We start from the raw sequence: 15715 nt of genomic DNA, 5'->3' as shown, positions 1-15715 counted from the left end.
AATCACAGAGGCTGGCTGATGGTCCCAAACATGCACAACTGCTCAATGAAATGCTTATAGATCATTAAATGTTAATTTAACTTTACAAATCCCAATATTGAAAACGTATTTGTCAAGTTGCCAGTCATGATTAAATTTATATCACTGTCCATTTAAAAGGACAGAGGAACTTAATAGTATAATTGATAATAGTATAATATAATAGTAAATATATAATAAATAGTATTATATATAAGACACACTTATTTAGTGTTGTTGTATGAATGATAAAACAAACCCGTTTGTTAAAACAGGACATCAGTAATCACCGACAGCAGATTCTCATATAACCGACACCCGCCTGAAATTTAATTATATTGATTTTAATTATTTTAATAACTTATTTTAATGTGCCTATATTGATAATCCCTTTTTCTGAAAAAAAGAAAGAAAAAAGAAAAAGAAAAAATATAGAGCTGAGAACGGCTGATATAATAAGACTTTTATTTTGGAAGGAAACTCCAAAAAGCGGAAGTTGTCATTAGCCGCGACTTTCATACTTTCACATGTTAGCATACGGCTAAAGCTAGTAACGTATTCATGACGTCTCTGTTATAAACAAAGTTTGCATTGATTATCAGTATTGGTTAAGTTCACATTCCAGCGCATATTTTATCTCGTAGGTGTTCAGCAGTGAATGCTGAAAGAAGTGAATGAACCTTTCAGCCGTTACACTGATATACAGTAACGTTAGCCTGAACTAATCAGGAAGACAGATGATTATTTGATTCGATTTCTCATCATTATTAACGATCAGTGATCGAAACATGCAGAAGGACTCGAGACTGATAAAGACCTCCGCGCCTTCAGTGGCTCAGATTAACGCGGAATATGTCACTCAGGTGAGTTATGATTACTTTATGAAGTCAAACACACTCGGTTTATTTGTGTACATCTGCTTACATTTGCCGTGTTGTGTTTTTGTTCTCTCAAGCTTTCGAACAAATACTGGGCGCCTCATGTCAAGAATAAATTACCATTTGATTCTCAGGTAAGATGACAAACTTTGTGCTTTAATTCTCCTCTTTAACTTCAGTCTGTAGGAGTTTACAGAATATAGTATATTCATTTGCATACTATAAATAACTAACGTTACTTTATACTAACACATCCGTTTTTTTTAAATCAGTGTCAGTGAGTTATCAACAAACCTAAAGTCTGGCTTTAAAGAGGATGTGACTTATGAATATTTTCTATTTTCAGGTCATTGAAGACATTTATCAGAATGAGATTCTTAAATCAAAGTAAGAATATTCATGTACAGTTCTTGGGATGTAAAGTGCACTTATACAAAATTCACAAATGATATGCTATTATTATAACTATTATTGTTGTTATTATTATTATGCTAACCCCCAGTTTCACAGACAAGATTTAAACCTAGTCTCAGACTAAAATGCATATTTGAGCTGTTTTAACCGTAAGCAACTTGCACTGACAAATCATAAGTGCCATTGTTTTTTTCTCAAGAATCACACCAGTAATGTTTTTTTAATGCACGCTTATAAAAGCTAATTGAACTAAGACCTAATCCTGACTTAATCTAAGTTCTGTCTGTGAAACCAGGCCTGTGTTTAGCTTTAACTACAGAAATACCAGCTGTTTTTGTAATGTGTGTGTACTGTCCATTGAACACAAAATAAAGAATTGTGACTTTTTATCTTTCAATTCTGACTTTTTTTCATCTTAAAATTCTTAATTGCAAGATAGTATAGCAAAATAGTCACCATTACCTTTTATTTATTTTTTAATACATTGTGGAAACAAGCTTCCATTGTATTCAGTTATTTAAGTTCCATATAAAGCGCTATAAATGATCAATTTGACCGGTTTGGTGTGTGTATTGACTTTGGTCTTCTCTTTTCAGATTTGCCGTCAGAAAGATTATGTTGTTGGAGTTCAGGTTGGTGTTTTGTGTCAGCAGTGTGTGTGTGTGTGTGTGTGTGTGTGTTACACATAGTTGTCTGATGTGCTTGTCTGTTCTTCAGCCAGTATCTGGAGAGTTACCTGTGGGTGAACTACACACCTGAAGTCTCCACCAACAGCTACCTGATGTCCATCTGCTGCATCGTCAACGAGAAGTTTCGGGAAAACGTTCCTGCCTGGGAGGTTTGTCTTCAACTCTGACTTTAAACACTCAGATGAAAAGTCAAATAAATGATACTAATGTAGATGAACGACATTTACAAGATACTTCGGTCACACTTTATATTAGGTGTTTTAACCACTATGTACCGTAAAACTTCAAATAATAGCCCGGGCTTTTATTTTCCCAAATCGCCGAACTGCACCGGCTTGTATTTGAGACAGGCGTCTATAAGAGACAGGCCTTTAATTCAGTGTTGATGTTGTTCATTGAGTGTAGCACATCCATAGAATTTAGGCTGACAGACAGAAAGCATGACAGTAAGAGTTTACCACATTATATTACGTTTTATTTATAATTCAAATGTGTTTAACAAATCAGTTAATGAAAGAATTACATTATATTGCGTCGTGTCACGTCTAGGACAACTCGAGGTAACGATATCACACACCGGTCGCGCACTTGCTCAGTTTATGGCCAGCAATATTTTTATGTTTAAGGACATTATAGAGTTAATATAATGTCTGTACTGTACTATGTTATGATTGTACTGTACAATTAAATACAATCGTTGCTAAGTCTGCAGTCTGAACACTTTACCTCAGAGCGTCCGTTAACTGAATGAATAGATAATATCATAATACCTCGAGTTGTCATTGACGCAGCGTGGCGCTTCTCGTCTTGTGTGCGAGATTATTGGCAGCATAAAAAAAACATTCATTACTATCAGCTTCACCGCGATACACCTCAACTACAAGTTCATTGGCGAATTCCTCCTCGTCGCTCCCGTCCACTTCTCCCTCTCCGCCTTGCTTGCACTAACAGCTCCCGCCCAGATGCGCACGGCTCTCTTGCGTGTGCAATCTGCACCATAGAACTGGTTTAAAAAGATGATCTGTTTATTTGTTAACTGTGAAGCGGTCAAAGGCGATTCTAAACGAGTCAAAAAGTCGAGACAGGACCCATCGTCAACATTTACGTGTCCACCACTCTAGTTCATCCAAAACAAACCAGAAAAGAGACTCAAAGTGCTAAATACCGGAATTATCCTTTAATGAAATCTGCAGTTTTACAGTAAATTTAAGGTCAGTCTGTAAAACTTAAAATGTTTTTTGTATTGTGAAGATCTGGCAACCACAGCTGCTGATTTTACTGTAAATGTCCAGGATGTGTGTTTCCAGACCCATCTGATCAGATATGATGTATGATGTCACACATGTTGTTTCTCTCTCTGGTCAGGTGTTCAAGCGCGCGCCCACACACTTCCCTCACTTCTTCAGGTGTGTGATGGAGTCGTGTCTGTCGGGCGAGCAGCTCGGCCTGTCGCTGAAGGAGCAGACGGTGCTCCTCCTCTTCCTCGATCACTGCTTCAACAGTCTGGTTCGTTCACATGCTTCTCATTTACTGAATCATGTTGTTTTCCTCATCACTTGGTGGCACTGTTGCTTTGGGTTTAACCGCTCTCTAAACTCAGGGCTTCGTGTGAAAAACGACAGCTTCAGTTCAAGGCTGTTCATCTATTTTTGGCTCGCTGCTAATTTAAGGCATGGTGTCCCGTCCCTTCAGATGGCCCATTTGCATTGTTGATGTGATTTCATTGTCTAGTGTTCGTATTAACATGCTAATAATGTAAGACTATAGGCTTGGGTGGCGATTAAAAATGTCTATGGTGAGCCTGAGTAAATGCACATCTGTAATGTGTGTGATGTACAGATGCTGTACGGAGAGGTGTCAGCGCAGAACATTGCACCTAAAGTAAAAGTTTCACACACTCTATTTTCAGTCTGTTAGCTGATATGTGTGAAGTAGCACGAGTAAGTGGCAGGAGCGCAGGGACTGTGTTTGTTTTTAACTGTATCTTGCTTTAATCTTGGAGTCCTTGAAAGTGCTTGAATTTAATTTGTGCAAGAAGTTTTCTGGAAAAAAAATCCATATTATTCCCTCCGGTCCGCTAATGTGTTATTTCGCCTACACTTCGTGGCCTATGCGCACTAGCTTGCTTGATTTACGTTAGTTACGCGCATTTACGCGTTACGTTAAAGGTGTAGTTCATTTTAAAATGAAAGTTAGCCCATGATTTACTCCCCTCAAGCCGTCCTAGTCTTTATATAGGGAGCTATACAGTGGGTTACAGGACATTACACAAGTAAAAAAAATTAACACCTCCAGATGGCACTTTTCTCACTTACATTTTTTTTATTTTAAAGGCCTCCACTCTATTTTAATGTGAAATATTGCATTTATATTTTATTTCTAATGGAAATAAATAGCTCATAAAATTTGTATAAATATTTCATAGTATCATTAAATCCCTTCAAAATTCATAATAATCTTACAAAAATATTATTGACCAAATATATTACATTGGTTTTCCTGGAAAAAAAAAAAGAAGTTACATTTCAAGGCTTCAGACCGCGACGGAGCCAAGTGTGACCCCTAAATGAAGAGGACCAGAGGGTTAGGCCCTTGAATCTGAGGGTATTGGACCTGGAAAGTCCTTGAAAGGTCCTTGAATTTGAGGTTAACCGAGCTGTGGGAACCCTGTTTATTTGTGATGTTGTTCACTGCAGGAAGTGGACTTGATCCGTGAGCAGGTGCAGAAGCTGGTCTCTCTGCCCATGTGGATGTGTCTGCTGCCGGTGAGTACTACTGCATCACACACACACACACGTTTCATGCTCCATATGAACTCTACTAGTGATGTTCCTGAAGCCTAAAGGTCAGAGTCCGACATTTTTGTATGCGTTTTTTCGTATTCATCATTTGGTGGCTCTGAATATTCAAAACACCTCGCAAAATACTTGCTGTGTATGTGAAAAACAGATTTTTTTATGACGGACGAAAGTCGTGATTGACACAACGTGAGGTCGTATTTATTTTTTAACGTGCAAAAATTTCGGACGAGAATTTCGGACTCGGTGTGCAAGGACCTTTAGTTCGAATTTGGAAAGGCACAGAAAAAGAATAACGCATTCTATGGAGTCCCTAAAGGGACATGGTTAGGTTATTACAGTACATCAGATGTCTCTGATCATGTGAAGATGATGGAGAGATGACTGACGGGAGGATTTGGTCTGCAACAGATCCTGAGCATCACTGACAAAAAATGTGTGGTCAGTACCGCCGCTCCCTATACACAGGGAAGCCGTGATCGTGAATTGGAAAGTGAAAATGAAAAGCGCACATTCAGAAGCAATTTCAATACCCCGTATATTGATAGCTTCTCCCTGATGCCCGAAAATTAGGTCCAGTATCATTGCGAGAGAACTCAAAAGGATTGAAATATGTTTTCCAATCACCGTGTCCCTCACACTGTGTCCTAACCAGACGCAATGCGATAAGATTTTAGCGACAAATAATTTGCGCTGCAAAACACGCGACTGCGAGATCAAAATCAATCAAAACCCACAGCCAATCTGCGGAGTCTGCCAATCAGAACAGTGTGTGGGCGGAGTCTGCCAATCAGAACAGTGTGTGGGCGGAGTCTGCCAATCAGAACAGTGTGTGGGCGGAGTCTGCCAATCAGAACAGTGTGTGGGCGGAGTCTGCCAATCAGAACAGTGTGTGGGCGGAGTCAGTCCATCAGAACAGCGTGTGGGCGGAGTCCACAGCACCATCTTGACGGCACTCGCAAGAAAATGGATAAGCACATAATCAAATTCGCAAATATTACACCATTTAAACATTATTAAAAATACATAGGCTACTGAGTTACTAAAACCATCTTTGTCAAAGAATACACTTGTTTGTTCAAAGTTTGAACTTTCTTGTTTCCTTTTGTTTAATTTCAAGATCTGAGTTGCCTTTACAGCTACAAAGCTGGAGCACTAAATGATATTCAGAGTCACATGACACGCTTTTAACATTAAATAAAGCACATAAACAGTTCCTGAGATTATCATCGCCACACTTTGTGTTTGTTGTTCCAGCGCGACGTCGCAGAAAAATAGAAACCGTTTCTAAACTAGAATCTTCGCGTGTCGCCGTCGCGGCTGGTTAGGACAAACACTCTGATCAACATGGAAAAGACCTTTTATCGCGCGTCACGCCGTGTGTAGTTAGGACACGGTGTCAGGGCCTCCGTAGAATTAGGCATTTCCTTCCCGAACATCGTATCCGGCTTCAGGCACATCCCTAATCTCTACATCATGCTGTATGTGCACGTGTGTCTCACAGCATTTGGGATTCCATTCGATTTTTTCCCAAATTATGTATTTTCCATTTCCATTTTACTGAATTGAATTTTAATAATCAAAAATGATGTCTAATTAATTGAATTTATAAAACATGAATACATTTAATGCTTTATTAAAATGTTAACAATTATAGTGATGAATGTCGCATATACTATATATCATGCATTGACAAGACTCCAGTCTGTTGTGTCCACTGTTTCAGATGTTGGAAACTGACCCCAGGTTCTGTAATTATTTAGATGCGACTGCAGCAGGAATTGAAGAAGGTCCCAAAACTGCAGAAATTCTGGAACCTCATTAAAAAGAACTATGAGAAGATGGACTCTCAGGATATGGAGCAGTAAGACCCCCTCTCACCCCTCAAACCTGAAACACGTCGAAACAACGTCCCGTGTGTCTCATGAACTGTGTTTCCACAGAGCCAAGAAGGAGCGCACCTTCCTCGCTGCGCTCATAAAGAAGTTCCTGCTGGTTCTCATGTCCATCCCTGCGTCAGGTAAAGCTTTTCATTCAGTTGAACACCTCTATATCCACACTCAGAGGTGTAAAGTCCAGGGGTCAGAAAGGAAAACTTTATTCCACCCATGAACCCATTTCACTAATTAGTTAATCTCCTGGCCGAAGAACTGCTAATTAGCAAATCAGGTGATTCTGAACCTGGACTTTACACCTCTGCATACACTAATGTACACTCGTGTTGGGCTGGTTTGGGCTCGGTACGATTTTTTTCGAAGTAAAAATGTTTAGAAGAAGTCTCGTGCTCATTAAGGCTGCATTTATTTGATGAAAAAACACATTGAGAACACTCATATTGTGAAATATTGTTACAATTTACAATAATTGTTTTCTATTTTCACACTGTAAAACCTGACAAAATAATCCTCAAATAATTGAACGGTTTATCAAACCTTTAGACAGAATGTAAGAAATCTAAAAAAAAAAGTTTACATATTTGTGTTTTTGTTGAATATCATATTTGATACATCAGGATTTTATGGCTCATATCGAACAGTGAGAATATGAAGCTCATACTTGAAAAGGAATAAAAACACCTCAGTTTTATTCAGAGCCCCGAACTGAGCAAAAATATGCAATTTGGTGCAGTTGCTGATATTTATATGGTCAAAAAGATTAACTTCTGATGCTTGTAATGTAAATCAATGAGATCTTTATAACGGTATAAAATATACTTGCATAAAATGATATAAATGTCTGTCGTCACTCTATGTCTATATCTTAGTTAGATGGTATTTAAATGCTTGATGATCAAAGCTCTGTAGTTTTAAAACACAATGCATGCAATACAATGATGATTGAGAGACGAACAAATAAACCTTCCTCGAAAGCCTGATGGTCATATTTGAGATTCACATCTGCACATGATTTTTATAAAAAATGATCTATGGATAATCAAGTAAACCTAAAATGCTTCAGGCATGAACCACGATCTGAAGGGAGACGTTTTTACAATTATATTAAAAGGCCTTTTAATTGCTAAATGCTTGTCACTGACACCGAAAAACCCATTTTGCAGGATGTATGTAGTGCTATTTCTATTACCCATGAGGCCTCAGTGTTCCTGCCGCCCTTCAGGCTGTGACTTTATTTCTGCTTTGAGTATCTCTCTGTGTTTTCACCATCGTGTGCCGTGACCCAGCTTCGCTCCCTCCTCCCATCATCCACCTGTTCGGGTCACACAAGAGGCCAGCGCGCCCTGTTTATGAGACGCCACGCTCTCTCTTCACGGAAGAACGCCCTGTCTGTGTGAAATGAGGTGTGTCGTCAGTGGTCTAATGTGTGTGTTCTGGTTCGTGTTGCTCTAGGCTCCGTCTCCATGGAGAAGGTTCACTACTGTGAGAGATTCATCGAGTTCATGATTGACCTGGAGGTACGTTTTCATGCCAGCATTTGTTGTGCTGCTTATTTCTATTTCTTAAAAGATATCAAAGTTGGCATGAAATGAAAATTCACTGTTCATCATTTTCTAAATGTAGTTTACTTGTGGATATGTATCATTTTTAAAAATTGTTTTGACCTTGTAAAAATGTTTTGCAAGTTTTTTTAGTGAAAAGTGAAAGACAACTTTTGGAACATGGATAGATAGATAGATAGATAGATAGACAGACAGACAGACAGACAGACAGACAGACAGACAGATAGATAGATAGATAGATAGATAGATAGATAGATAGATACAGATAGATAGATACAGATAGATAGATACAGATAGATACAGATAGATAAATACAGATAGATAGATACAGATAGATAGATACAGATAGATACAGATAGATACAGATAGATAGATAGATACAGATAGATACAGATAGATAGATAGATATAGAGATAGATAGATAGATAGATATAGAGATAGATAGATAGATAGATAGATAGATAGATAGATAGATAGATAGATAGATAGATAGATAGATACAGATACAGATGGATGGATGGATGGATGATGAATGGTTGGAGATAGATACAGATAGATAGATAGAGATGGATGGATGGATGGATGGATGGATACAGATGGATGGATAGATACGGATGGATGGATGGATGGATGGATGGCTAGATACGGATGGATGGATGGATAGATACGGATGGATGGATGGGTGGATAGATAAGGATGGATGGATGGATGGATAGATAGATACGGATGGATGGATGGATGGATAGATACGGATGGATGGATGGATGGATGGATGGATAGATACGGATGGATGGATGGATAGATACGGATGGATGGATGGATGGATGGATGGATGGATGGATAGATACGGATGGATGGATGGATGGATGGATAGATACGGATGGATGGATGGATAGATAGATACGGATGGATGGATGGATAGATAGATAGATACGGATGGATGGATGGATAGATACGGATGGATGGATGGATGGATAGATACGGATGGATGGATGGATAGATACGGATGGATGGATGGATAGATACGGATGGATGGATGGATAGATACGGATGGATAGATACGGATGGATGGATGGATGGATAGATGGATGGATGGATGGATGGATGGATGGATGGATGGATGGATGGATGGATACGGATGGATGGATGGATAGATACGGATGGATGGATGGATAGATACGGATGGATGGATGGATAGATAGATACGGTGGATAGATAGATACGGATGGATGGATGGATGGATACGGATGGATGGATAGATACGGATGGATGGATGGATGATAGATGGATGGATGGATAGATACGGATGGATAGATGGATGGATAGATACGGATGGATGGATGGATACGGATGGATGGATAGATACGGATGGATGGATGGATGATAGATGGATGGATGGATAGATACGGATGGATAGATGGATGGATAGATACGGATGGATGGATGGATACGGATGGATGGATAGATACGGATGGATGGATGGATGATAGATAGATGGATGGATAGATACGGATGGATTGATGGATGGATAGATAGATATGGATGGATAGATGGATAGATGGATGGATAGATATGGATGGATGGATGGATGAATGGACTACATTTTTTCTTTTTCATTAAACCTTTACACACGGGTGCGTCACAATCCGAAAGAATAGATCTGTCACTCCTTCCGTTGATGAGGACTGAACTGTGACTTCAGATGTGTGTGTGTGTGTGTGTTTCTGTCAGGCTCTCCTCCCGACCCGGCGCTGGTTCAACACACTCCTGGACGACGCTCATCTGGTGGTGAACTGCCAGCTGTCGCACCTCACGGACCGGGAGCAGGAGGGACACCTCTTCTGCCAGGTACAGCTCAGGGCAACGACACGATTCATCCAGATAACACCACACTCGTCAGACGGCCAGCGCTCATTTCATCATAGAAATATGTGTTTACAGGGTCACATGAACATCTGATTCTGCTCTGAGTTTCAGTCGCTTTAACAAACATTCAACAAACATCTTCACATACTTGAGAAACGCTTATCTTTTTGCGTCAAAACAAACATTGCTAATTTTGAAGAAATTAAGACAGCCATAGGTATCAGTTTTGTAATTTTACATTTGTAATGTATCATAAATTGTTATATTATTTTTCTTATTTTTTTTACAGTGAAATATTACAATATGATTATTTGTCTTATTTTATTTATTATTATTATTATTATTATTATTACTTTATAGTCATATTGATATATAATCAAACAAGCACAGCAAACCTGAAGGATTAATGTAGTAATAATAATGTAATAATTTGCAGTGATATTGAAATCGTAGCCAATATGGATAACCAATAATAATGTAGTGGAAAATGTTTTAGTCTATAAAAAAAAACAACTGCAGAAAACAATCTTTTCTGTCCCACAATCATTTAACAAATGAGCCAAAAATGAAACAAAAGAATAAAAAAATTATACATGCCAATGTGCAACAAAAATTAATATAACAAAGAATAAAGAAACAACATGCCTGAGCTGTAGACTAAAACAAATCTTACGTACTCGAGAGTAAACGTTTCTTTTACTTTAGTGTGTTTAAATATAGGTATGCTGACTGGAAATAATGATCATGTGGCTGTAATGTGTCCGCTTACACTGATCAGGCTGGTTTGATGATGTTAAAAAGTCATAGTTGTCCGCTGATGTATTGATATGACTGTTTCTGTTCTACGTAAATAACCTTTTTAAACACAAACAACGTTTGTGAGGCTTTTTGAACGGTTTATTCTACTTGACGATTATAACTGTTGTGTTGTTGTGTGAAGCTGCTGGACATGCTGAAGTTCTACGCTGGCTTTGAGATCAGTGATCAGACGGGAAACGCCCTCACACAGAAAGAGATGACCACACTGCACTACGACAGGATCACCTCTCTCCAGGTAAACGTCGCTTTACTCATGGAAAACCTGCCAATATGAGGGGATTTTAACATGGCAAGTCCCAGGCCTGGAAAAGTCATGGGAATTTATACAACCTTGGAAAAATCCAAGGAAAAACATGCTTTTTTTTTACGGCTTTCCCTTTAATAGTCGACTAAACATTGGACAAAATTTTAGTCAGTTAGTCACGGAAAAAAAACTGGCCCAGATAAACACCGGAATTGGTGAAGTCACAGTGCCAGATCGTTAACACGGCTGATCCATGTGGAAACGTTGTGCAGAAAATCCAAAGTCTGGGAACATTTCGAGAGGGTCAAGAATGACCACAAAACAGGCAACCTCAAACATGATTTCTCATTTAAAGCATGAGAGTCGTAGCCTGAAGGCCCTTTCTCACTGAAAGCGACGCAATAAAGCGAGGCTAATCGCTGACAAATGCGAAATGATAGATGTCCTTCTGCTAATTCAGGCCTGCACGCTAGGTGGCGCTGACTGACAGTGCATTTTTCCTCATGAATGTATCTCGTAGGTTTTTCTTTTTGCCTTTAACGTCGTCTGTGGCACAACATGCAGCATTAAATTAGTATGAAGTTTGGTACTACACCAGAAACACAAAATATGTATAATGCTTACGAGAATACATCATAAAAAAAATAACAGTGCTCTTCAGAACGCATAAATCAGTGGAAAATGAAGAGAAGTGGTGTTCTGTATGTAGAAATATTCAAGTAAACGTGAGAATAAATCTCTTCTCAGACACCAATGATAACAAGAACTCAACATCCATTCTCTTCTCTCTTCCGGAATAGTTTCCTTCGGTGTTTACACAGGTTTTCTAAACAGCGCCACCTTCCTCACACTTTTGTGCAACAGTAGCGGTTCGGGTAAGCTTAAATCTTAATTGGACGGCTCGTTTCATCGCGGGGCAACAGGGACAAAAAAGCAACACACTGGTTGTAAACAAAAAAATCTCACCACGATTGATGGGGGGCGATCAATGATTTTTTTTTTTCAGGGCAACCGTAAAAAAAACAAAAACATGTTTTTCCTTGAATTTTTCGAAGATTGTATAAATTCCCATGACTTTTCCCAGGTGTGAATTTCTGCAATTATCGTAGCAACTTTTTAAAAACAAATTGCAGTGCATATTTATGGCAAAAAAAAAAAACGAAAAACACAAGTCAACACTACTGAGGGTTGGATGTTTTCATGTGAGCTATATTTAAACAAATGTGACTTTTAAAAAAGTGTGTTCCTATCACACTGTGATTTCTGTGCCATTTTCATAATAAAACGTTAAATGCTAGGCCATGGGAAAGAGTGGAACCCTGATTTGTACTATTATTATAATGTTCGTTGTATTTGACCTGTAAAAAATATGTAGTATTCTCCTTTCCCTCGTTTTTTTGATGCATTGAAACAACATTTAATGCATTGTTTGTGCCATTTTTAAATGCATCGAACCCATGAAACCCATCAAGTCCAGCGGTCTGCTGTTGGCTGCAGTGCTCAGTTTCAGTAAGGAAAGTTAGAAATGCAGTTCAAACGGTTCCCATATCAGCGTTGGTGGGGTATCGGCCGTCACCAGAGAGGCTGGTGTCTGTTCTGTAACACTCATCTGGTCCGTGACGATTCATTGGTTGGTTATGATGAAATCTGTCAGATGCTTCTGAAACTTGAAGGTGTCTGTTTGTATTTCAGAGAGCAGCGTTTGCTCATTTCCCTGAGCTCAATGATTTTGCCCTGTCTAATGTGGCCGCCGTGGACACGCGAGAGTCCCTCACCAAACACTTCGGCCACCTCAGGTAAGAGACACGAGGAGGCTGCAAGTCCCCCTGTAGTCAATCATTTTATCACTTAAAACTCATCTTTGATTACTAAAATAACATTTAAACATTTTTACTTGAAAAATGTCTTGTCTTAAAGGAGTAGTTCACTTAAAAAGGAAAATTAGCCCATGATTTACTCACCCTCAAGTCATCCTAGGTGTATATGACTTTCTTTTTTCAGACGAATACAGTCGGAGTTATATTAATAAATATCCTGGCTCTTCCGAGCTTTATAATGCAGTGGATTGCAACCAGCAGATTGAAGCTCAAAAAAGTGCATCCATCCATGATAAAAGTGTTCCAGACCTTTAATAAAAGCCTTCTGAAGCAAAGCCATGAGTTTGTGTAAGAAAAATATTCATGTTTAACATGTAATGAAGTAAAATTCTACATACGCAGTCCACTTACGCCTAAAGCACAACTTGCGCAACTAGTGACGTCAGAAGTAGCGTAGTGCGTCATGGCCTAGCGTAAATATCAGCAGTACGTCACATTACTTGCAGAAGTTGTGCTTTACACTTAAGTCAGATCCGTATGTTCGTTTGGCCGGAAGCTAGTTATTTTACTTTATAAAGTTTTAAATGTTAATATTTTTCTTATACAAACTCATCGCTTTGCTTCAGAAGGCCTATATTAACCCCCTGGAGACGCGTAGAGTTCTTATATCATGGATGGATGCAATTTTTTGAGCTTCAATCTGATGGTTGCAATCCACTGCCATTATAAAGCTTGGAAGAGCCGGGACATTTATTAGTATAACTCCAAGTCATAAACACTTAGGATGGCTTGAGGGTGAGTAAATCATGGGGTAATTGTAATTTTAATTTTAAAGTGAACTACTCCTTTAAAATATCTTGAATGTAACTCTACACCCTTGCCTCATTTAGTATACGCGGTATGAATATGCAAATGAGCCCCGCCTCCACTCACTCCCTCAGCTCAGAGATCCACTGGTTGACGATCACACGTTGATCTGATTGGTTACAAGGTAGTTTGTGACGTCAGAAACACCAGCGATTTCAAAGCGTGTTTTTGAGACTGTCTTTGGTTAACTGCAGTTTTAAGGAGGAAATACTCAGCAATGCTGTCGACTTATGAATTTACACATGGTTTGTAAAAACTGCACAGACATATAAACAACATTAAAAGCTTGATTTTCACCACAGGGGGACTTTAAATGTGATATTATCTTTATGGAGAGAGTGAGATACGGCCCATTACATTAATGGCTTTTGTCATTGATGGTAAAGTGTCTTTAACTGCTGACACGGTTCCTGCCATCATGGAGAACACAGAAATGTATGGGAGTTTTAGAACTGCATTTGTCAATTATTTTTTTGATTAAATAAAAACATATTAATTATTAAAAAACAGTGTTAATTAAAAAAAAAAAAATCATGTAAAATGCATTATATATTATGTAATACATTTTAGACCATTATTTATAAAGAAATTACATATCCTGCCCAATGTTGTCCTCCAAACTTGTAGTGAATATATCTATGTCTATGTTGGCTATGCTGAAGAGCTGCACGATTAATCACTTGAGTGAGTGGAGGCGGGGCTAATTTGCATATTCATAGAACCGCGTATACTAAATGACTACGATTCAGCTATTTCTATTAAACTTTTGAAAAGTACGGTCACAGCGAACATTCAGTTGTCATGTATAGATATGAAACCGCTGCACAGTCTTTTCAGCCACACAGACTTATTTCTCTCTTACAATCATTCAAATTATCACAGAAGTTAAAAGTTTATAGTTCGGATATAAACACTGATGTCTACAGTAGGGAACAAATACAGTAAAGCACCCTTTGAAAGTAACTTGACACTTCAAAAGTTTCAATTACATCGTTACACCAGTTGGTGGTGACAAAGTGACTAGAGTAAGGTATAATTGATGACAGGCCGTTGAATTACTCCGTTACACTTCGGTTGTGCATTTGTTTTCAATAATTCAATATTTTCGGCTGTTTTTCTTTTGGCCAAAAAACGAAAATGGCATTTTCACCCGATAATTGTCAACGGCCGAAACTCGGTGCATCCCTACTATCTAGATTTAGCAAGGCAGCACACAGATTCACTCTAGAGAAAGTGCAAGGCAGAGTGCAAGTGAATGTGGAAAGACCGCTGAATCTTGAGACAGGCTCTTTTAAAGGGGCGCTATAATGCCCTTTTCACGAGATGTAAAATACATCTCTGATGTCCCCAGAGTGTGTATGTGAAGTTTTAGCTCAAAATACCCCACAGATATTTTTATATAGCATGTTAAAGTTGTCACTTTTTGAGGGTGTGCAAAAACGCCCACCGCAGAAGTAGCAGTGCTTCGCCTTCTGGGAATATAGTTCCCAGTATGTATTCGGTGAGAAGATGGCCGTGTCTCATGTGACCTTGTTATTTGTACACGCTGTGACTATACAAATCACAACATGTAAATAGGAAAATGTTGGCGTTATTTTGTCACTTATTGGGAGCAGTATGCTAGCTGGAGCCGTTTACCTCCAGTCTTTGTGCTAAGCTAGGCTAGCGGTGGGTGCGTCAGACAGAGTTACGGCACGCACGGAGATGAGAAGGGTATGTAAGGACTTATATAACTCTGGGGGATACGGTGAAGAAGCTAAAGTCCCAAAAAGTCGGCATGTTCCTTTAAGAAATTCACCAGAATCTGACTTTATAATTTATATTCATAGATTTATTATATTATAGATA

General features: G+C 38.7%; 1 protein-coding gene across 1 annotated transcript in view; it reads left to right on the top strand.

The window, feature by feature from the left end:
* Positions 1–477: 477 nt before the first annotated feature.
* Positions 478–15715, top strand: part of aqr (aquarius intron-binding spliceosomal factor) — a 74743-nt gene continuing 59505 nt past the window's right edge. Inside the window, exons 1-13 of the mRNA XM_081394336.1 lie at positions 478–881; positions 974–1030; positions 1243–1283; positions 1907–1942; positions 2028–2148; positions 3365–3505; positions 4696–4764; positions 6561–6661; positions 6741–6817; positions 8145–8209; positions 9986–10102; positions 11061–11174; positions 12876–12979. Coding sequence (XP_081250462.1) covers positions 807–881; positions 974–1030; positions 1243–1283; positions 1907–1942; positions 2028–2148; positions 3365–3505; positions 4696–4764; positions 6561–6661; positions 6741–6817; positions 8145–8209; positions 9986–10102; positions 11061–11174; positions 12876–12979 — 1118 coding nt within the window. The 5' untranslated portion in view covers positions 478–806. The remainder of the gene's footprint in view (positions 882–973; positions 1031–1242; positions 1284–1906; positions 1943–2027; positions 2149–3364; positions 3506–4695; positions 4765–6560; positions 6662–6740; positions 6818–8144; positions 8210–9985; positions 10103–11060; positions 11175–12875; positions 12980–15715) is intronic.

The sequence above is a fragment of the Scardinius erythrophthalmus genome (genome assembly GCF_964197995.2).
Source record: "Scardinius erythrophthalmus genome assembly, chromosome: 19".
NCBI classification, from domain to species: Eukaryota; Metazoa; Chordata; class Actinopteri; order Cypriniformes; family Leuciscidae; genus Scardinius; species Scardinius erythrophthalmus.
The sequence above is the reverse complement of the archived record's forward strand: the minus strand, read 5'-3'. Positions and strand labels throughout refer to the sequence as shown.